Source organism: Nymphalis io, chromosome 21 (assembly GCF_905147045.1).
Source record: "Nymphalis io chromosome 21, ilAglIoxx1.1, whole genome shotgun sequence".
NCBI lineage: Eukaryota > Metazoa > Arthropoda > Insecta > Lepidoptera > Nymphalidae > Nymphalis > Nymphalis io.
In genome coordinates, this window is record NC_065908.1 from 9,816,983 (window position 1) to 9,838,674 (window position 21,692).

A 21,692-nucleotide genomic window follows, 5' to 3' on the forward strand; every position below is an offset into this window, starting at 1 on the left:
TAAAAATATTATGAATAGTCTATGCCTTAACTACAATACTTATAGGTAATTAGTTAATCTGTGGACAAAAAACAGAGATAACACCGACAGGACAAATAGACGCCATTTTGATTTAGATTACTTCTTGCACTCGGCACGCAGTTACATCGAGACTTTCGCATGAAGTGTTTGTAAAAATATGTTTTCAAAGGTGATTTAATCGTCAGAATGCGTATATCTTTCTGTACGTGAGTTAACCCGATAAATTGTGCGACCTCAGTCATCTTTACTTCATTATCTACGATAACGTAAGTTTTGTTCGTGTTGCTTTGGAAAATTTCGCCATGTTGAAAAGCCACGTAACTGTGAATTTATTTTAATTACAGCAATGTGTTTGTGAAGATATAGTGTGGTATGATAGTCCATGCTATAGTAGTAGCTGTGAAACATGGCGAAGGAAATAGCAGAAGAGTACGCGTCCAGCTTGGCGGATCTAACCGTCAACAGCAAACCTCTGATAAACATGCTCACAATACTCGCAGAAGAGAATATCGAGCACGCAGGGGTTATTGTTGAAACCGTGGAGAAACACTTGGAGAAGGTGAATTTGCATTTTTAAATATCGCGAACGGCTGGCGTTGGAAATGCCACGCTATGACGTGAGCTATCGAGAAAGTGTCACAAAATTATGATTACGCACAATTGGGTGCGCTTGTGTTCACTGTGCGATTATATGATCTTTGTAACCAGTTGCTGGGACCAAACAGGTATCTCCTAATCTGAATATCTAGATTTTACCAAGCTTACAATCGGTTTTGTAAATAAGATAAATATACATGTCCTTGGTTTATTTTTGATGTAGGGGGTAAACAATAAGGGTGCGTAATATTTTATTTATATTTTATAGTTCAAGTTAAAACTAATATTTCGTTTTATTAGATCCTTTTGTAATTCCACTTCTTTATTTAAATTCAGAAGGGCTGAAATGTATATAAGTGCAAAAATGTAAAATTAATACCATATGTGTATTTCAGAGTTGTTTTCATTTTTCTCAATGTCATTATTACAAAAGATCACAGAACATATACATAGATTTTAGAACAATCATTGCCAATTTTCTTAGACTACATTTGCTTAGAAATTTATTTTTATATTCTACAATGTGCTTACAAGAAATATTTTGAATCAAGTGTTTTAACCAAATGTGTTTCTGATCATGGACATTTTGTTTGTGTTGTTTTTGTTTAATATAAATATAATTGTATTTACCATATTGAAACAAAAATTCTCATTCCTAATAAAGTTCAAATTTATTTTTATAATCTATTATCAAATTTTTAAACTTGTAGATGCTTATGAAACTTACAAGATATTATTTATTTTACATTAACATTAAATGATTTATTTTTAAATATTCATAGGAGATACCTGTTGTGAATCATAATAATCATTATTTCATATACCTTTATGGGTATGTTATTGAAGAAACAAATACCTCGATGATTTTTTTGGTTGTATACCAAAATGTTGGCAAATAAATGCATTTTTCAAACTGAGTTCTTATTTATTTTCAAGTGTCATTAAAATTAAACCGTTGTGAAAAATTTTTTGTATTATTATTTCCTTTACCACAACATCAATAATTAAAGTCAAAAAATATTCATGGAACTCATTGCAGTCGTTGACTGGGCAAGCCGGCATGGACTTGGCTAGCCAGAGGATTTTTGGATTAGATGAAATTTTTCCTCCACACAGGTACCTCCTGACATCAAGCTGCCAGTTCTCTATTTAGTTGATTCAATTATCAAGAATGTTGGTGGTGCATACACACAGAAGTTCTCCCAGATAATTGTTAACATCTTCACTAAGACTTTTAAACAGGTATATATGATTGTCTTTGTTTGGTATCATGCAATTATATATTTTTTATTATCTCTTAATTTGGTATTAACAGTGTCTATGTTCACAGGTAGATGAAAAAGTACGTTCACAGATGTTCAAACTTCGTGAGACTTGGCATGAGGTGTTTCCGTCTATGAAGTTGTATCAGCTGGACGTTAAAGTGAATCTGATCGATCCCGCTTGGCCGATTCAAGCTCAACCACAACAGTCTAACATCCATGTAAATCCAAATTTTCTGAAAAAGGTGTTTTTTTAGTTGATTATGTTTTAATGTATATATTTTTATTAGTTGTATAACTTGTGTATTGCGACTGATGTTTCGAATTTTTATTGTGAGAGTATACGTTGACTGCTTATTATCATTTGAAAATGTAATAGTAGAATTATATTTATTAGTTGCAATAAAACAACACTTTAATTTAGTAGCTACAACAAGCAATAAAATCAAAGTGATAAATATTGTCCTTAGTTTGTCTAATTTATAGACTATATTTTATATCATGCTTGGTCCTTCATAGTAATTGTAATATGCTACAAATTTATTAGAAAAAGTATATTAATACATAAAAATCTTAGATAGGTATGGTACAAGTTGGACAGTATGGATATTTTTACATTAATAATCATGTGATTCATAGCAACGATTTTGACGTCATTCGTGTAGTAACATGAACGATTTGCAACTAGTGACCAAAAATTCACATTCGGGAATCCCATTGAATGGTCTGTCCTGATTTGATCTTTTGCTTAGATGATTTTAATGTGTTTATCTTGTTAAGCAAAATATGATAAAGCAATGGCAAACGTTTCTCGAATGAATTAAATACGGATAAATAAGTAGATACAAAGTTGAGTCGGTATTATTCGACAACACATATATAACAAGACGTGCATTTCCCGCAGTCGACGCCCACCACGAGCGCGGCGCCGCTGTCGGCGGACGAGGAGCGGATGCGCAGCGTGCTCGCCAAGAAGGAGCAAGAGCTGCTCATGCTGCAGAGAAAGAAGGTCGAAATGGAGCTCGAGCAGACTAGGCGGCAACTGCAGCTGGCGGAAAAGAATTCTAAAATGGTAAATACTATATTTTTTTTCATCGCTGTGGTGTGCGGCATACAGGCTCAGAAAATCAACCTTACAATTAATACTGTTTCAAACGAAAAAAAAAAGTAATAATATGCAGCAGATGTTAACAACATTTGCTGCATAGTTACCACATAGATAGTAGATTAATAAATGGTTCTCGTGACGTCATCATCGCGAACGTTCGTACTTCAAAGGTTGTCTCCCTCCCGCAGCCCGCCGCGCCGCCCGCGCCCCCCGCGCCCGCCGCGCCCCCCGCGCCCGCCGCGCCCGACGCGCCGCTGTCCGTCAAGCAGAGGCTTGGGCCGGTGAGTAGTGCTTACATTTTGGTTGTAGAACGTAGATAACTTAATTTTTGTTAATTCATACTTCATACAATTATTCTAAAATTGTTTATTTTAACGGTAATCAAATAATCCCTTTTCATTATTATTAAAGATAGTTTGTCAGAGGTCACGACTGTAATCGAATGTAAAAATTTCAATAGCATTAAAATAAAAAACGCAATGTACCCTATATTGCAGTACCTGGTCCGTATACGTTGAAATTGCGTGCATTTTGATCTATTATATTGCGAGTGACCGTGACCGTGACCAAACAAAGTCGAAAAATAAAATTGCATGGTCGGACGGTATACTTCGGGAAACCACATGAATAACTAATTTCTTAAAAGTATCCAATATCCAGATCTCTGAATAATTTTTAAGCTTAATTAAAGGCGTATTGTAAATAGGCATTTAATTTGATTACGATTAATAAAATAAGGAGATTACATTTGAGATATTAGAGATTTGGATTATATTGTACCAGTACGGACCAGTTACAGAATGTTTTGGGGGTTTTTCTGGGACTTATCTAAAGCCTTTGATCGCGTTTAATATGAAAGTCTGGGTAGGAATTATGGAATTAGAGAATATCTTTTTGACTTTTCGACTTCTTATCTTACAATAGTATTCAGAGCGTTTTCTATTCCTCGTATACATAGATTTAGATACAGAGTTTTCCCCTTTATGTCGGAATATACGTATATAGTTATTTTTTTAAAATAAAAGTACAGCATATACTGTATGATTATGTAAACAATATTTTTTCTGATGTAGTAATCGATTTAGTGTGAATAATCCTTTGAAGGAACAAAACGAAAGTCGTAAAATATAGCATACCAAATGTGAGAAATAAAAAAGCTGATGATAAATCGATGCGAAAGTCTTAAACATCGGAGCAGGTCGAGGACGTTACTATATTCGTTGGATACAATCAAAATCTCGCTACAACTGATATTTGTAATAACCGCTACGGGGGAGCCACGCATGATCGCCGACCGATCAATGCGAGAGATTTTAATCGTGTCCAACCCGTACAGTACCCCTCGGCCCGCCCGCTCACGGCGCCCCTGTCCGCAGCCCGTGCCGCGGCCCGCGCGCATCGCGCCCGTGAGCGCCGCGCTGGCGGCCGCGCGCCGCGACCCGCGCCTGGCGCGCCGCGCGCCGCCCGCGCCGCCCGCGCCCGCCGCGCCCGCCGCGCCCGCCGCGCCCGCCATCGCCCCCAACGTGTTCGACATCAAGCCGCTCGAGCGCGACGTCACCGTCACCAAGCGCAAGAACGTCATCACCATCGACGTGCGCGGCGAGGCGGACGCGTACGCGCAGCGCCTGCGGCCGGCCGCGCGCCTGCCGCCCATCCCCAAGCTGAGCCGCGCGCGGCCCGCCGACGCGCCGGCCAAGCGCCGCAAGGAGCCCGAGCGCAAGAAGCGGCGCGACCGGGAGCCGCCCGCGCCCGCCGCGCCCGCGCCCGCGCCGCCGCCCGACCGGCGCGCGCGCCGCCCGCGGGAGCGCAAGGCCAAGGCGCCCGCGCCGCCCGCGCCGCCCGCGCCGCCCGGCCTCGTCGCCTTCAAGGAGCTCAGGAACTACCACAAGGAGCGCTACATGCGACGGAATAAGGAGAAATCTGAGAGCCCCGAGAGATTAGAGAGGATCCCGGTCGAGCTCCCCGAAGAGTCCGCAAGTAAGATAACCTTATTTAGAATGCGAGGTTAGATCCGATCCGATGCGGAGTTCTAGTCCGACTGTGATATTAGGTTGTAAGAGGAAGAAAGACTATGTAGAAATAAAATATTTTTGATCTCTTGGAGTATTCATATTGTCACGTTTAGGATTTTAATCCCTTTACTTCTTAGACTAAGTATCATTAATTTTACATAAATATATATACATAAAAATACCTTACCGTTCCGATTCATACATTATAAGGCCATGTTCTTATGTAACTAAAATGTCAAATGATATTAATCTTTTGAATATGAATCAGAGTAACTGTACGTAAAGAAGATTCACGATCATTCAAATTCAATTTGAAAAAAGAACATGTTAAGTTATAACCAATATCTTCTTAGTTCGGTCTAATCAATTTATCCAGTGAGCTGACGAAGTTTCTATCACTCTGTACTGTACTATTACATGAACATATAAAATATTTAACTTTTTTAAAAGACTATTTCTAGTGAGAAACTGGCAACAAATATATTAGATAAATACAGATATTTTTACTTCCTTCTTTTTTAGTTTATTTCTTGAATAATTTAGTTGTCTAGTATTTTTTTTATAATTGAATAATAATTTGAATCTGCTTAGCCAAGTGAGAGGGTTTAACCTTAATCTTAGATTTTTATTTGAGTACTAACAATTTTGATTGCAACCAGAATTTACTCTGATTCTTAGAAGTCTTATAGAAATATTGATATAATTTCAACCTTTTCCATTAAATCATTTACTTATTAAAGTTTAATTAATTCATTTCTAAAGTAACAAATTTACAATAAGAAAATTTAAAGATTTTCTCCATCTATTATTATATATATATTCATAAGCGTACAAATACATATGAGCTGTGAGCTCTATTTGACACCAAAACTACGGATACACATAGTGTTCAAGAAGACATTGATGAAGCTTACCACGACGCCATGGGCTTACGTCGGTAGAAAAGGAACAATGGACCGCGACGGGATGCTGCAAGATATAGAAGATCTAACGGCTTCTGAAAGAGGAGAATACTACTCTATTGTTATATTAATAGAAGGACAATAATGTTCGAGTTCTGTGATATCTTACATAAAACAGATAGGGTGCAAAAAACTAATACCTGGTTTATCTATTGAAGTATAAATATATTAAGAAGTATGAATCACCGAGTTCAAGAGTTTATGTAGGCTACATACCTACAGAAAATTTGCAATTTGAGTTTGTATTCATAAATGTTAATTTATGGCATAACGAATGCCACTAATTTTCGGCAACCTTACTATCGTATACAAGTGCTGAAGTTCAATTTTTATTACGCTTTACTTTTATCGGCTACAATTCCAAGAGTCGTGGGACAGACGACAGAAACGACAGTTCTTTCATATTTTATGAGAAATCTAGTTAATGAATTAAAAAAAAAAAAAAAAAATTTTAAATCATAGTAACTTCAGGTCGATTTGTAATTATTTTTGTTTATTTAATGAAAACTTAGAGCTGCCCAAGTTAAGGTATTTTTTGTGTTAAACATTTTTTATGTCGACTGTCCTAAATATTTAAGACTTGACCATCACACAAGTAATAGGTGACATTTCTAAAACGCAAGGATATTCAATTTGTGCGAGGGATGATCCAAAAGTAATTATAAAGACGGTATAATACAATGTTTACGGTTTAATATAAAAGAAATGTTCAATATTAAATTTAATATAGTTTCCTTAATGATGATAGGTTTAGCTCACCCATTTTCTAAAACCTTATTTAGTATTATTCCTCTCGAAACGTATTTTGCAGCAATCGCTATTTATATATTCTACAAAGTTTCTGTTATAGTGGGTTTTATTGAGTCGAGGAAAAATATAAAAGACACTGGAGGAGAGATTTGACCATCAGGACTGAGAAGTGATTCAGTTCGAAGTCTGCTACTTGGATGGAAGCCATCGCTATTTCAACTTTGGGTGTATTGTCTTAGCATAAGTTCGGTCAGCGTCTCAGAGCCTTATCTGCTAGAACTTTAAACTTTTAACCTCTTTCTGAATGTTGATAATTCGTTTGCTTTTCATTATGATTCATGTTTCATCCAAGACAGCTCGAGCAAACAAACGTCTGGTCGGCCTGATAATTTTTAAGATTTTAACTTGAAATATCAAAGGGAAATGAGAATTGCGTATTATTTGTGAAGTTGCGTTAAAATCTGGCATATGAGATCCCTTTGAATTCAGCACAAATGGTCAACAACGGTCTGCGAAACAAACATCTTAGATTTTTGATGTTCCTACCAACGTTAAATCCCAAATTATGTCCACGAAATTATTACTCATCTATTTTCCCGTATGTTAGTGTAAAATAGTTTTTTTTTTATTTATTGCAAAATAACCGATTATCATAATTTTTGGATCGCATCTCGTAGTCTACAATTATTTAAAGAACATATGATAATTTAAAACTTTTTACTATAACTGCCTTTTCATTCAATTAAATATCAAAAAGTTTACGGTTCTACTAAATAAACCTACAGTATAATATCCTTTTGATTTCATAATATATCCTTCAAATTCTCTTGTTATTGTGTGGTTCACATAAATTATATAAAATGTTTGTGTGATAAATAAAACTTTATACTGGTATTTCCATTGAGATATGACATTTTATTAAATCCCCTTATGTGTGTTCTTCTATATTACGTTGAATTTAAAAAAAGTGGTGGCGGCTATATCTTCTAGAATATCAATATACTTTACTAACAATAAATTAATATACTTTTGTTCTACATAATTAACACAAAAATTGGTAGAGTGAATAACGTGAGTAGAGAACGTTGAACAATTTTATCCAAAGGAGTCATGGTATGGGATTTCAGATTTTTATTTGATAATCTCAGTTAAATTTTAACGTTTTCTTAAATGTAATGATAAATTGAAATATGTTTATAATCAGTGCACAATAAATATATAAAAACGGTATAAAATCCAATAAGTAATAGAAAAAAGCATATAAGTTTATGTACTAATATTATTATAAAAGTTCATCTTCATGCCATTTTCAAATATAATAAAAGTCTGGTCTGAACTGTTATATTATATCAGATTAAAATTCAAATAAACATCTATAAACACATTATCATAACATTTACCAATGTCAGCTCACTGGAATAAAAATGAATATCACACAACATAAACCCCTTTTACCGTGAAAGTGCGTCCGAAGATCGAAAATAAATAATCTTTAACAATTTTTCAAACACATTATAAAATTGAGGCAGTATTATTACTTATACTCTCAATCAAACTACACGTTAAAAAAACATACATCGTCCCTATTTGTCAACCAGAGCACAAAGGAGCAGGTAAAAATGTGTGGATTAAACAAGCTGAGACTTAAAGCTGCAATAAATAGAATCATGTTTTCAGATCCACCGGAAGTAGCTCCAGAGAATAAAGATGTCGATCTACGGGTATTACATCCTGTTATTACAGAAACAGCTGCACCTGTTGCTCAGAAAAGATCTTCTAGTGAAACACTAGAAGGAAAGGCTAAGAAAAATAAACATGAAAAGTTTGATATGTAAGTATGTTAAAAAAATAGAACATGGACAGGACATCGTTTTTTGTGTTTCAGAATTTTAAGGTTATAAAAAATGTTTTTATATTACAGTCTTTTTGGAAATGAAGACGTAGATCTTCGTAAACTACCTAAAGTAGAGGAAGTGAACGCTCCTCCGCCGCCATCGATAACTGATAGTAAGCCAAATATGAAGGTTAAGTTAGACCCTGACGAGGAAGAAGACGATATTGTTTCTCCTGTCAGATCACCAAGAAAAGATTGGCAGGAAGTTAAAGAAAAGGAGGATACAAAGAAAACTCCATCGAAATTAGATCTCGTTAGAGCGAAGTTAGCAGAAGCTACCAAGGGAAAGGATGGTCTTGGGCGACCTTTATTATTCAGTAAATCACCAAGTATGTATTTTGTACAATAAGAATAATATTACATTTTTTAATTATAATAATAATAATGTTTTCCTGACCGATTTCGGCCCCGGCGACCAGTCTCGAGAGAGATTATGGCTAATCTCTGCACAGAAAATATTATAGTGCACAAGTGTGTGCGCAAACACAGGTGCACTCTCTTCCCTCACTCTGCTAATCCGATGGGACGGCAATCCGACACGACCGGAAAGAGATCAAGTTCAGGACCAACGCCTTTTACGTGTTTTCCGAGGCACGGTTTTTTTTTAAATTATATAGAGTTATTTAACCATTTTTCCAATTTATTTAATATTTGCAGGCATAGAAAGAGAACGACGTCGTACATTTAGTTCAGAAGAACCGGACGCAAGAACAGATAACGTGGAAGATTTTGATGCGGAAGATCACAAAAAAACTATATCTATAATCATGAATCAGGCTAAAGAACAGTTTAGTGACGGCGAGCTAGACAAGAATCAATATAATGCCTTAATGTATCAAGTTCTTCAACTTAATGAGAAGTTAAAGCTTAAAGAAGCTAAGCAAAGAGAATCTTTGGAAGTTTCTAAAAGAAAACTGAAAGCACATATACAGGAAGAAAACAAAGTGTCCTCACCAAAAAGTTCACCGTCAGATAGAAATAATTATGGGGATATTGATGAAAGGATAACCCCAGCTCCGTTTATGGATGCGCCAGATAAAAAAAATCATCAACGTCACGATTCGGATATGAGAATGACTCACAATGGGGACCATATGGAAGGGGGCAATTCTATGTTTCCTTTACCGCCCATGATGCCTATGTTTATGGGGCCCTTCCCAAGGTGGAGAGGACAGCCAAGGCCAAGAATAGATGAGTTTGGAATGCGTCGTTTCAGAGGTCCAGTTCCTCCATACTATAGAGGCAAATTTGACAAGAGAGGGCCACGACCACCTTTCGAGCCGAGAATGCCTCTCCTTCCAACTCCAAAAGTAGGTATGTACCAGGGAGATTCTCCACTACAGCCTTACGAAAGATCAAAGTCGCCACCTCCACTCGGCGCTCCAGGATACAATCTCCCACCTACTGATTTTAAAATTTTAGAATACATTGATCAAGATCCTGTCAAAACGATACAAATTGACAATATACCTCGGGAAATCCGATTTTACGGTGAAACGGCAATCATTATGTTAGACTGGGATGACCCACGTGAAATAAAATTCCTGCCCGGCTCCAGGCGAGTTACCTTTGATAACAAAGACTCGGTTGTTTTAACTTTTAACGAAGGCTACAAGCAGGTAGAAATTGATGATCAAGTTTTCGATATCCGGTTCGGAGCCCCTACCAGAGAGTTATACATAAATGGTCGGTGGTACGAATGTTTCTTTGGTGGTCAGCCTTTAGGGGTGATAATTGACGGAAAGCCTCGCTTAATACATTTAGAGGGGCCGTTACCAAAAGTAGACATTGGTAAAACTAAGCGAACTGAATTAGTAGCTGGAAAAATTAATCTAATTGTCAATGCAACTAATATTTGTCCTGTATATTTGGATGCAAAAGTACAAAAGTTTCACGTCAATGGTCAATACTTTACGATCCGTTTTGTTGATTCCCTGCGTACCGTTCTTATAAATGAGCAGCCGTTTAAAGTTGAATTTGGTGACCTCCCGAAACCAATATTCGTTGGAGGAGAAAAATATTTCGTGCGTTTTTCTGCTTTACCGAAGAACATTAAACCTGGGCAAATAGAGATAGTCGATATGGAGGGTGCCGTTTCACCAGTTACGAAAGAACCTGCTGTAACGACAGAAAACGAAGTTGATATGGAGGAAGTGAAAGTAGAAGAAACTTTACAAACGTCTCAAGAAACGCCAAGCCCTGAAGTTGAAATTAAAGGTAAATTAGATTACTACATAAAGTTATATAAGGACCCAGTTCATTTTATTTAATAAAATAATAACTAAATTTTATTTGTAAACAGGTCTCGACATGTTAGCAAGTTTAATGCCGGCCAGTATTGCACCGGCATCTAGCTCCGAATACAGCTCCGCCGAGCCGTTATTCGCCAAATCGGAAAGTAAAATTCCGGGTCTAGAAACGACTTCAGAGGAAAAACCGGCTAGCTCACTACCACTTCTTGGGAAAATTAACGTTAACGATCTGTATGCCAAGCTGGTGGCAACCGGCATAGTCCCGATGCTGAACGACGCTAAGCCGGAAGCGAAGAACGAAAAGACTGAAGATGTCAAACCTAAAACTAAAGAAGATAAAAATGTTATACATCGAGTCGATTTACTGAAGTCTGAAACATTAAGAGTGTAAGTATTAATAGAGTTATAATCAATACGGGTACAAAAATAAATGCGACCGCAAGTTGTGAACGCTCGTTGGTATGTATCGCTCCAGGAAGCAGGCCGGCATCGTGGCGAAGCTGTACGGCGGCATGCAGTGCAGCGGCTGCGGGGCGCGCTTCCCGCCCGAGCACACCGTGCGCTACTCGCAGCACCTCGACTGGCACTTCCGGCAGAACCGCCGCGAGCGGGACTCCGCCCGCCGCGCGCACTCGCGCCACTGGCACTACGACCTGTCCGACTGGCTGCAGTACGAGGAGCTGGAGGACCTAGAGGAGAGAGGTATGTCCGTATACAGGCGAACAGCTAGCTGCTGCCGTTTGTCGCTCTCGGATTGCTCGGATCGTCCCACTGTGTGTTTGCGCACATATTTATTCGTTATAATATATATATATATATATATATATATATATATATATATATATATATATTAAAATATAAAGTATACTAAGTTAACTAACATCCCATCCGTCGCCGTCGGCGCAGAAAAGAGCTGGTTCGAGACGGGCGCGGCGGACGACGGCGAGCCCGCGGGCGAGGCGGAGGAGAGCCCGAGCGTGGCGGCCGGCGCGCCGCAGCACCACTGCGCGCTGTGCGGGGACCGCTTCCAGCAGTTCTACAACGAGGACAAGGAGGAGTGGCATCTGAGGAACTCCGTGCGCCACGACCTGCTCTACTACCACCCGCTGTGTCTGCAGGACTACAAGGTGCTTTATATTTATACTAGACCACTGATGGGGGCAGTCGGATTAGCTTCGGTATATCTGGGCAGTCATTTTATATGATAAATTCATTCTTTTATTAATGAATATTTAGCTGTGAATCGTTTTTAATTCGATTTTGTCCCCGTAGAGAAAATTTACTAACTCAACGTGTTGATCTTTTTCGTAGGCATCTCTAACAAAGGAGGAACCGCCTAAAGAGGAAGTACCGATGGAAACGTCCATGGAAGAAGATAAAACCATTGAAGCCATCGAAATTAAGGACGACGATGTCAGAGCAGAGAACGCGGACGAGTCCGACTGCGAGTCCGTCGTGGAGGTCGTCGAGCCGGAAGTTGAGCAGATGGAACCTCTCGAGGTGAGCTACCTATATACATTACGTACATAAAAATGTAGTCATTATATAAGTACTTAGTACATATTTTTTTACTGGTGGTAGAGCTTTGTTCAAGCTCGTCTGGGTAGGTACCACCCACTCATCAGATATTCTACCGCAAAAGAGCAGTACTTGATACTGTCGTGTTCCGATTTGACAGGTAAGTGAGCCTGTGTAATTACAGACACAAGAGACATAACATCTTAGTTTCCAAGGTTAGTGGCGCATTGGTGATGTAAGCGACGGTTAACATTTCTTACAATGCCAATGTCTAAGGGCGTTGGTGACCACTTACCATCAGGTGGCCTATATGCTCGTCCGCCTTCCTATTATATAAAAAAAAAAGTTCTCGAAATTATGTTTGTTTTTAAAGATTCAAATTCTAAGTGCAAACCTTTACTCAATTTAAAAGTATTGAATTTCACTTGAATATTGGTTCTGAAAAATCTACCACATGAAAATAATTAATAAACTATTTTTTTTTTACAATGCCGAATTTTCATGTTATGAAACAATATTATTGGTCTAGTAGCTGGTTAGCCTATAAGATGATTCCAAATTCTTCATTCAAGCCCTAAATCAGGCTCAGTTTTATTAACTATAAGTCGAAAGTTTGGAAATTGGTAGTATTAAATCTGCCGTGTTTCGGGAAACCACTAGGCCATCTCGGCTTTGATTAATGTATTTTTTTAATATAATAGAATGATATTTAACAGTTTTTTTTATTTCCAAGTTGAATATATATTTTTTTTAAATATATATCAATTAGATTGTTTATCATTCTTTATAATGAACTAACTAGTCACGAACAGAAGGGTCAAGACAATTAAATATATTTTGTTTAAATAATAATATGATGTAAACAAATATTATAAGCTATAAGCCTGAGATTAAGGCAAATATTTTAAGATATACTACATTGTTAAGATACCCTACATTGTTCGAATGCAGTAATGCTTTGTTCGTCCCAACAAATTTTTGTTTTGTCCTTTTTCTTGGAATTATGTAAAAATCGGTTAAGTACAGCCTATTGTAATGCGGCGTCTGGAAGGTCCCTACATTGTTCGAATGCAGTAATGCTTTGTTCGTCCCAACAAATTTTTGTTTTGTCTTTTTTCTTGGAATTATGTAAAAATCGGTTAAGTACAGCCTATTGTAATGCGGCGTCTGGAAGGTCCCTACATTGTTCGAATGCAGTAATGCTTTGTTCGTCCCAACAAATTTTTGTTTTGTCCTTTTTCTTGGAATTATGTAAAAATCGGTTAAGTACAGCCTATTGTAATGCGGCGTCTGGAAGGTCCCTACATTGTTCGAATGCAGTAATGCTTTGTTCGTCCCAACAAATTTTTGTTTTGTCTTTTTTCTTGGAATTATGTAAAAATCGGTTAAGTACTACCTGTTTTAATACGGCGTCTGGAAGGTTCCTTTCATTGTTCGAATGCAGTAATGCTTTGTTCGTCCCAACAAATGTTTGTTTTGTCCTTTTTCTTGAAATTATGTAAAAAACGGTTAAGTACTACCTAATTCGCTAAATCTTTTAAATAGTATTTTAACGTGTTCTTTATTAATTTACAATGAATCTGACGCTATAAGTATATTATCTATGTAACAGAACACTGTTGACTCACCATTTTCTACTGTTTGCACTGCCTATGCGTTCTATTCCTTTGGTCCATAAACCTTCGAAATGTTTGGGCGGCGTTTCTTAGACCAAAACTCATTCTGGGGAACTCATATAAACCGAAAGGGGTGCATATACTAGTTTTCTCTATATCCTCTGGTGCTACCGCAATATTGTGGTGGGCTCTATTTAAATCTAGCCTCGTAAAGTATTTCTTATTAAGCAACATATAAGTGAAATCCTGAAGACGCGGTATCGCATGACGGTCCGTTTTTTTGATAGCGTCAAGCGCTCTATAATCGCCACATGGGCGTAATTGCCCATCTTTTTTTAAGACGACATGTAACGGACTAGCCCATTCTCCTTCACCTGGTTTACAAATACCTAGTTCCTGCATTTTTTTAAACTCTGCCTTTACTACGTTATAAGAATTACCGGTCCGGCGACCGAGATGGTTCCTTATATATTATAGGTTTAGTAATACTAGAATATTCTTCTAATATATCTCGATACGGATTATCATTTTGAATGCTTTTGATAGAAGGCTGAACCTGTTTTATGATGGATCCTACCGCACATAACATAGTTAAATTGTCTGTGATTAGTTTAAAATATTCTAGAAAATCTGCTCCTATTATTGCTAGCTTACTTCTACGCACTCCTAAATTTAACTCTGTCTTAATACCATAAGTTTTGATTTCAGAATTATTGGCTGCAAAGAGTTTGTATCCACTGACCGTATGATCACAGTTAAACTGACTTACCGGTAAAACGGATACGTTAGCTCTTGTGTCCACGAGGAAACGAACTCTGGTCTTCCTATCCCTTATACACAGGCGGTGGTTACTCTCCGGCTCTATGCAGTCTCCCACCGAACTAAACTGCATCGCATCTAGTTTTCCGACATCTCACCATTGTTGTCTTGCCTTTTCAAATTGCCTGGTCGCTTCCAGTTGCATGACTTCTCATATGTTCTTGCCCAATTATTGTACCGAAAATGGTACCTGCAGAGCCAGTTGGAGCTATCTGGTGTCCTCTTTGGTCCTCTGGATCGTGATTGGGACCTTGACCTGCTCCTGTTGCAGGGGTTACTCTGCTTCTCTCTCCGTCCTCGTATTTCATTAATTTCGACCCGTAGTGTTTGGAGTTCTTTTGTTATTTGCTCTAGCTGTTCAGCCAAGTTACTTTAACTGAGCCCGGAAGTCTGGATATCCATAGGCGTTTCAGTGCTTCTGTGGATACCTGGGTATTAGTGGCGAGTTTCGACGTTGTTCTCAACAGCTGCGATGGGCGTTGAGTTCCTAAGTCCATTTCCGATACGAGTTTGTTGAATTGACGTTCAGCACTTATGAAGAAAGTTATCAATCTATTTCTTACGGCCTCATACTTTTTCTCTGCAGGTGGCATACTAATAAGGTCATACACCTGTTGTAAGGCGTCTCTGCCGAGCTTCGCTATCACCATATGATGAATATGGTCAAATAAATAATAATAATAATGCCTGTGTCGATTGCTTAAAGTGCAATATGTATATATTGTTGCGTCATGCTATGTGTGTCCCCACAATTAAGAAGATTATCTAATAAATTTTGTTGCAATTAGATCGACGAGGGCGACGAAGACGATGTAGTGCTAAAGGCAGAGCCTGTGGAACAAGTCGTCGTCGAGGATGAGGACACGGACGATGAGACGGCCGCAGAGCGAGCCAGCCGCGACCAGAAGGCGGAGGTTGATTTTGCTAATATCAAGATCAAACAGGAACCCATTGACCCTGGTAAGAATTTGTTTGCTCAGATAGTGCAAGTAAGCTTATCTTGTCCCATAAAGTGAAAAGTCTCATAATACACATTATTTTATTTGACAAATATTCTTTGCGTAAAATTATCTCAGTATGCATTTAATTACAGTCATTTATGTTGCTATACTTATATGCTATATATAAATACACAAACAACAAAGTAACAGTACTATGTCGATATTCACAGATGACGAACCAATAATCACAGCAGAAGTCGAAAGCATAATGCCCCCGACAATTGATACCACCCCTCACAACACAGTGATGTCATCAATCGACGGCAACGTGCAACTCGAAGACGCCACGACCGCACCGGTGTTTCCACTTGGAGGAATCCGTATCAATATTTCAAAATCAATAACATCATTTGTCAATAATCAAGAAGAAAAAATACTGGAGGACGTAAGCGTAGATGATGAACCCTTACCTCCTGGTGAGGAACCAGAGTTGGAATACAAATTAAAACCGTCACTAGAAGGCGTGCATTTAAGTAGGCAGCCGCCTGTGCAGAAAGGCAGTGAATTGTCAGGATTGTGCTCTGTTATGTGAAAAAAAAGTGTAAGTGTCAGTAATATACTGAAAACCATGTGGACTCATGTGTTATGTTAATGAGGATATTATTATGAGGATTTGCAACAAAGGAATTGATGTTAACTATGTCACTGCCTAAGATTGTTTACTTGATTAGTTTACAAATGTTTGAAGGTTAGAAAAAAGCTGGACTTCTTTTGATCCATCTTTTTTTATTTCCTTGATTTTGATGTTGAAACATAAAATAATTAGCATAAAAAATTTAAATTTTCAAATGTTACTCTTAAAATATATAATTAGATTCAATTGAAAATATGCTCAAAAAAAATCATTTACTCGGTAGTTACTTGGTGGACATAAGATTTAATTTTTGATGCTTTTGTTTTAATTTGTCTTATATACTCAGTTTCCAATACTAAATAAATTAGCTGCTCTTATATAGTAACATTTCCCAATCTATCTACTAAATAAAAAGTAAATATTGAAAAAAAAGTACTTTACTCTTTAATAATGTGTAGTACAATTTCATACCTAATATATGTAATCTAACGGTTTGGAATTATTGTCCACTAATACTGCTGAAAAATAAAAATACAAAAATTGTATTAATTAATTTAAGCAGTTTATAAATTGTACTTCTAACATATTGTAAGTAAACAAATACCATTACGTTAAACAATGTGATATTAAAATTAAGATTAGAACGTATACATTATTAAATGTGTGCGAATTGTTTTCTTTTATAAGAAAATGTGCTATCACAGTGTAAATAGATTTTGTATATAATATTTGTATTTTAGTTGTGTAACTTATGTATAAAGTATTTACATTTGTAAGGTTTTAAGTTAGGTAAAGGAATCTCTTGTTATTGTTTTCCTTTAAAAAAATCTATTGATTAAAGCATGACTGTGGGACACTACAGAAAATAACATCCAATTTTTTAATAAATATCACAAAATGTGACTTGTTTTATTTTAATAAGTACCACTATGTTTACTCTTGAAATAAAGGTAATTTTATGAATGACTTGGTTTTATTTTTTCTTAAAAAAATACCTTAGTATTATTGTGCTTACATGTTGTCTTATTGTTAATTAAAAAACTGATTCAACATTTAATTGAGAAATCAAACAGTTTCAATAACACTACACTATTTTATTAAGCTTAAATCAACATATTATTTACATATCACAATTATGTGGCCACCTTGGAAATGGAAGAGTGTCTTTTATATTAGGAACATTACATAGTACTTGCAATATTCTCTCCAAGCCGAGACCAAATCCCCCAGTAGGTATATTCCCGAATTTTCTCAATTCTAAGTACCATTTTAGGGCATCTGATGGCAATTTTCCTTCAAGCTTTTTATAGTCATCCTCTCTTAGACTGCCACCAACAATTTCCCCTGTTAGTGGTGCCAATAGATCTAATGCATCAACCTGAAATAACATAATGTGTTATTAATAATATTCTTATAAATGAAACTGGTGGTAGGGCTTTGTGCAAGCCCGTCTGGGTAGGTACCACCCACTCATCAGATATTCTACCGCAAAACAGCAATACTTGATATTGTTGTGTTCCGGTTTGAAGGGTGAGTGAGCCAGTGTAATTACAGGCACAAGGGACATTAAATCTTAGTTCCCAAGGTTGGTGGCGCATTGGCTATAAGCGATGGTTGACATTTCTTACAATGCCAATGTCTAAGGGCGTTTGGTGACCACTTACCATCAGGTGGCCCATATGCTCGTCCACCTTCCTATTCTATAAAAAAAAAAAAAAAAACATTTCTGTTCAATGTTAGAACGAGAATATAACAGGATTAGCCCATACTGGCCTTACTTCATTCTAGACGTTTCTGATGACTAGAAGAGTCAAGATAAATGAACAACTCTGAATTGATATGATATAGTTAGTATTAATTAAAAGTGAATGTAAGTAAGTGATCTATTTTAAATTAAGATAGATTCATTAAGAACTGTTAGTGATATATAATGTAAGAGAGTTAATCCATATCCAATGGAATATGTAAACATAAGGTTTGTTTACTCCTTTGGTCATTGAAAAAATCTTTTGTAAAATAAAATTATCACCTTACTATTATCCAGTGGAGATTCTTTCATGTAAAAGGATTTTAAGTTTCTCGGCCACTGTATAACGAAAACAGGAGCTTGACAGTAATCTACTAAAGTCAACTCCTGTTCTTTATTTATACCTTCATCTGCAACATCTAAACCTTTAGCAGCCAAAATATTTCTTGCTTCAACATAAGTCAATGTCACAAATTGTTTATTTAACCAGCTTGGTGCTTTATTTTTCTTATCTATTATAAATAAATCAGCTTCATTTGTGTTCCTAGTTACAACAAAAAGATATTTTAAAAAGTCTTCTATAAAAGCTTGTAGTTTTTCTATACTATCACAAAATGCAATTTCTGCTTCTAGCATATAAAATTCAGATAAATGCAATCGTGATCTAGAATTCTCTGCACGGAATGTGGGGCCCAGTGTATAAACATCACCCAATCCTCTGCATATAGCTTCTAAATGCAGTTGACCAGATACTGTTAAAAAAGTCTTAGATCCAAAGTAAGCCGAATCCCTATTTCTTCCTTCTTGCATCATTGCTTTCATGGTTTCCTCATTTTCAGGTTGTACTTTGAATACTTCACCAGCACCTTCACAATCATTGGAGGTCAATATTGGAGTATGGATGAGAGTGAAATTTTTTTTTGTAAAATAATCATGTATATTTTTTGTGACAGCATGACGTATCCTCAATATTGCTGCCATATAATTTGTGCGTGATCGTAAATGAAGATATTGTCTAATATATTCTGGTGGATGTATAGTGCGCGGATTAAATGGGTATCCATCTAGAACTACACATTTACCAAGAACATTAACATTTTCTGCTAGTAATTCCAATTGCCCTCTAGGACTTTTAGACAATTTTCCAGTTATATGTACAGAGCTACCGTATGTTAAAGTGTCATCAATATCAAGATTTTTTGGAATAATAATCTGTAACTTTTGTGCGCAAGATCCATCGTTTACATCTGCAAAAATAAATTCCTTCTGTATGCGAAGGCTTTTTACCCATCCCTGTAAGTAAAGTTGCACTTCGTTTTAAAATTGTATATTGTATACAAGCGTATTTCTAATCAAAATATTAAATAACCTTAACTTCAGTTACTTCTCCAATTTTTGGTTTTTCTAAGACAGAGGCAATAATACTATACTTTTTTGATGCTAAGCTAATTTTATAATAGTTATCTAAATTAACAAACACTCTCTTAAATAACATTTTTCTTAATATTTAATAATCTTTTCAAATATTTAATATTTCTTAAGCCTATCAAAATTCAAAACATTAATATTTAATAGGTTGATATGTTGATAGGTAAATTATCCATAAGTTGACATTTGATAAATATTTTTTTATTAATTCTCTTCTTGGAATGATAGTGTATTGCATCATACAGCCTAGTTTTCATTATTTTTAAATGATTTCATGCTAATTAAACGGTAGGTTGATGCTGATGATCGTGGGTTCAAGTCCGGGGAAGCGCCACTGAATTTTCATGTGCTTAATTTGTGTTTATAATTCATCTCGTGCTTGACGGTGAAGGAAAACATCGTGAGAAAACCTGCATCTATGTGTCTAATTTCATTGAAATCCTGCCACATGTGTATTCTACCAAACCGCATTGAAGCAGCGTGGTGGAATAAGCTCCAAATCTTCTTCTTAAAAGAGAGAGGAGGCCTTAGCCCAGCAGTGGGACATTAACAGGCTCTTACTGTTATATGTTTTTATTAATAAAAAGGGCTCTTGCTACCATTGAAGTTCCTGTTCTTAAGCCCTCTGAGCTCTATGGAATTAGTCGTGATGTTGGCAAGAGACCCGATGGACTGACACTGGTTCCCTGGGAACGAGGAAGGACCCTAATGTGGGACTCAACATGACTGTGTTAACACACTGGCCTCATCTCAAATCAGAAAAATCTGAAGCGAACGAACAGTACAAATATTCGTCTCTTGTTCCAAATTATATTTTTGTTCCATTTCTTTGGAGTAAAAAATAATGCAAAAACTTTCATAAAAAGTATTACACCCCGTCTTATTGCCTCCACTGGTGGCAGGAGGGCTGGTTTATTTTTCGCCCAGAGAATCGGAATTGCGATATCAGAGGGGAAATGCTGCTAGCATTCTTGCCACTTGAATATACTTCTACAAATATTTGAACTAACGAATTTAAATAATTCACAATAATTATACAATTTTCTGTTTTAACGGAACGACGACGACCGTTAATTTCAATTTTTATATTATATATTCAATATACTTAAGCCAACTTGTACTTTCGTTTACGTTATATACAGTAATTATTCTAAACTACTTATTGTTTATGGGTAATGATTTAAAGTGTAAATATATTTTTATTTCTTTGTATTTTAATTTTTAAGCTACATCAAGTCTATATTGCTTATGGTACGAGTACGTGTGTCAATTTAATAAATTGTACTGTCATTAAAGCGATTCTTTTTGATTAAAGTAAATCATGTTCACAGTTTCTATCGTTCAGTGAAATTATCAAAGAACTCAATAAGTTAAATATTATTGTGATTTAGTTAACTAAAGTTTTATTCTAAAATGTAAGTATATTAATATAGTTTTTGCACTTTCAAGTTTATTAAATTAAAAAAAATATTGAAATATCTTCAATCGTACCTGTAACTAATAACCATTGCTTAATTGCCCTCACAAACGAGTTTTTTCTACGTCATATTGAATATTTTAAAATTACCATTTTATTAATTCTCATTTGAAAGTTCTTTTAATTCAATCTTTTTATATGCAGCTTTTATGATAAAATTTTTAAAAAGTATACTTTCACATCTTTGCTTTCGCTTATAGGGTTTCAATCTTTATGATACGTAGTTTTGTAATGTTTTTTTAAGACATGATGCAGACACATTTCTTTAATGAAATGTTTTTTTCAATTTAGTTGACATTGTATGTACAGTTCATATCTACTGATATGGTTTTATCACTGGGTGAAATAGTTGTGATAATGCTGGCATACTATTTAAGTTTAAAAAAAATGAACAACATACCCAATGTAATTTTATAATTTATTAATATAATAAAACACTTAAATATAATTTGAAATGTATAACATTACTTTATAGTTGACAATAATTAGTATTTAATTGAGTATCAAAATTATATTTGGAACAAAAATAATTACACTGGCTGTTACAGTTTCTAAAAAAGAAAGTGTAGGCTCTATACTTTCCATGACCCACTTTAAGATGAAATATTAAGCTAACATACTGCTTTCTTGATGAATTTTTATATTGTTGAAAGT

The 21,692-nt window shown here is 36.1% G+C and overlaps 3 protein-coding genes across 7 annotated transcripts in view; 2 read left to right on the top strand and 1 right to left on the bottom strand.

Moving 5' to 3' along the window:
* The first annotated feature begins 91 nt into the window (after positions 1–91).
* On the top strand, positions 92–17,326 carry LOC126776941 (uncharacterized). Its single transcript, XM_050499812.1, has 16 exons — positions 92–287; positions 366–580; positions 1,735–1,860; positions 1,949–2,125; positions 2,785–2,952; positions 3,177–3,269; positions 4,365–4,965; positions 8,411–8,543; positions 8,634–8,935; positions 9,264–10,823; positions 10,909–11,245; positions 11,334–11,560; positions 11,765–11,985; positions 12,170–12,358; positions 15,600–15,771; positions 15,983–17,326. Exons 2-16 carry the CDS (start codon positions 428–430, stop codon positions 16,342–16,344), a joined length of 4,821 nt encoding a protein of 1,606 aa, XP_050355769.1. The 5' UTR covers positions 92–287; positions 366–427; the 3' UTR covers positions 16,345–17,326.
* A 139-nt stretch (positions 17,327–17,465) lies between these two features.
* On the bottom strand, positions 17,466–19,739 carry LOC126776823 (probable asparagine--tRNA ligase, mitochondrial). Its single transcript, XM_050499631.1, has 3 exons — positions 19,503–19,739; positions 18,416–19,426; positions 17,466–17,764 (listed from the first exon to the last, which is right to left on the bottom strand). The coding sequence occupies exons 1-3, from the start codon at positions 19,626–19,628 to the stop codon at positions 17,507–17,509; spliced, it is 1,395 nt and encodes a 464-aa protein (XP_050355588.1). The 5' UTR covers positions 19,629–19,739; the 3' UTR covers positions 17,466–17,506.
* A 1,072-nt stretch (positions 19,740–20,811) lies between these two features.
* LOC126776882 (Krueppel homolog 2) overlaps positions 20,812–21,692 on the top strand; it is a 92,861-nt gene continuing 91,980 nt past the window's right edge. For 4 of the 5 annotated variants that reach the window (XR_007669986.1, XM_050499739.1, XM_050499738.1 and 1 more), the window contains exon 1: positions 20,812–20,976. The gene's annotated coding sequence lies outside the window, so the exon portion shown is untranslated. The remainder of the gene's footprint in view (positions 20,977–21,692) is intronic. The other variant, XM_050499740.1, reaches the window with a different exon arrangement.

Bases quoted from the DNA above. Each gene is read 5' to 3' on its own strand.
- LOC126776823 (XM_050499631.1), bottom strand. From the start codon at position 19,628: ATGTTATTTAAGAGAGTGTTTGTTAATTTAGATAACTATTATAAAATT. The intron at 19,427-19,502 runs GTTATTTAATAT...CTTTACTTACAG, and splicing joins GAGAAGTAACTGAAGTTAAG to GGATGGGTAAAAAGCCTTCG. The intron at 17,765-18,415 runs GTGATAATTTTA...ATGTTATTTCAG, and splicing joins CTCCACTGGATAATAGTAAG to GTTGATGCATTAGATCTATT.
- LOC126776941 (XM_050499812.1), top strand. From the start codon at position 428: ATGGCGAAGGAAATAGCAGAAGAGTACGCGTCCAGCTTGGCGGATCTA. The intron at 2,953-3,176 runs GTAAATACTATA...TCCCTCCCGCAG, and splicing joins CGGAAAAGAATTCTAAAATG to CCCGCCGCGCCGCCCGCGCC. The intron at 4,966-8,410 runs GTAAGATAACCT...AAGTAGCTCCAG, and splicing joins GCTCCCCGAAGAGTCCGCAA to AGAATAAAGATGTCGATCTA.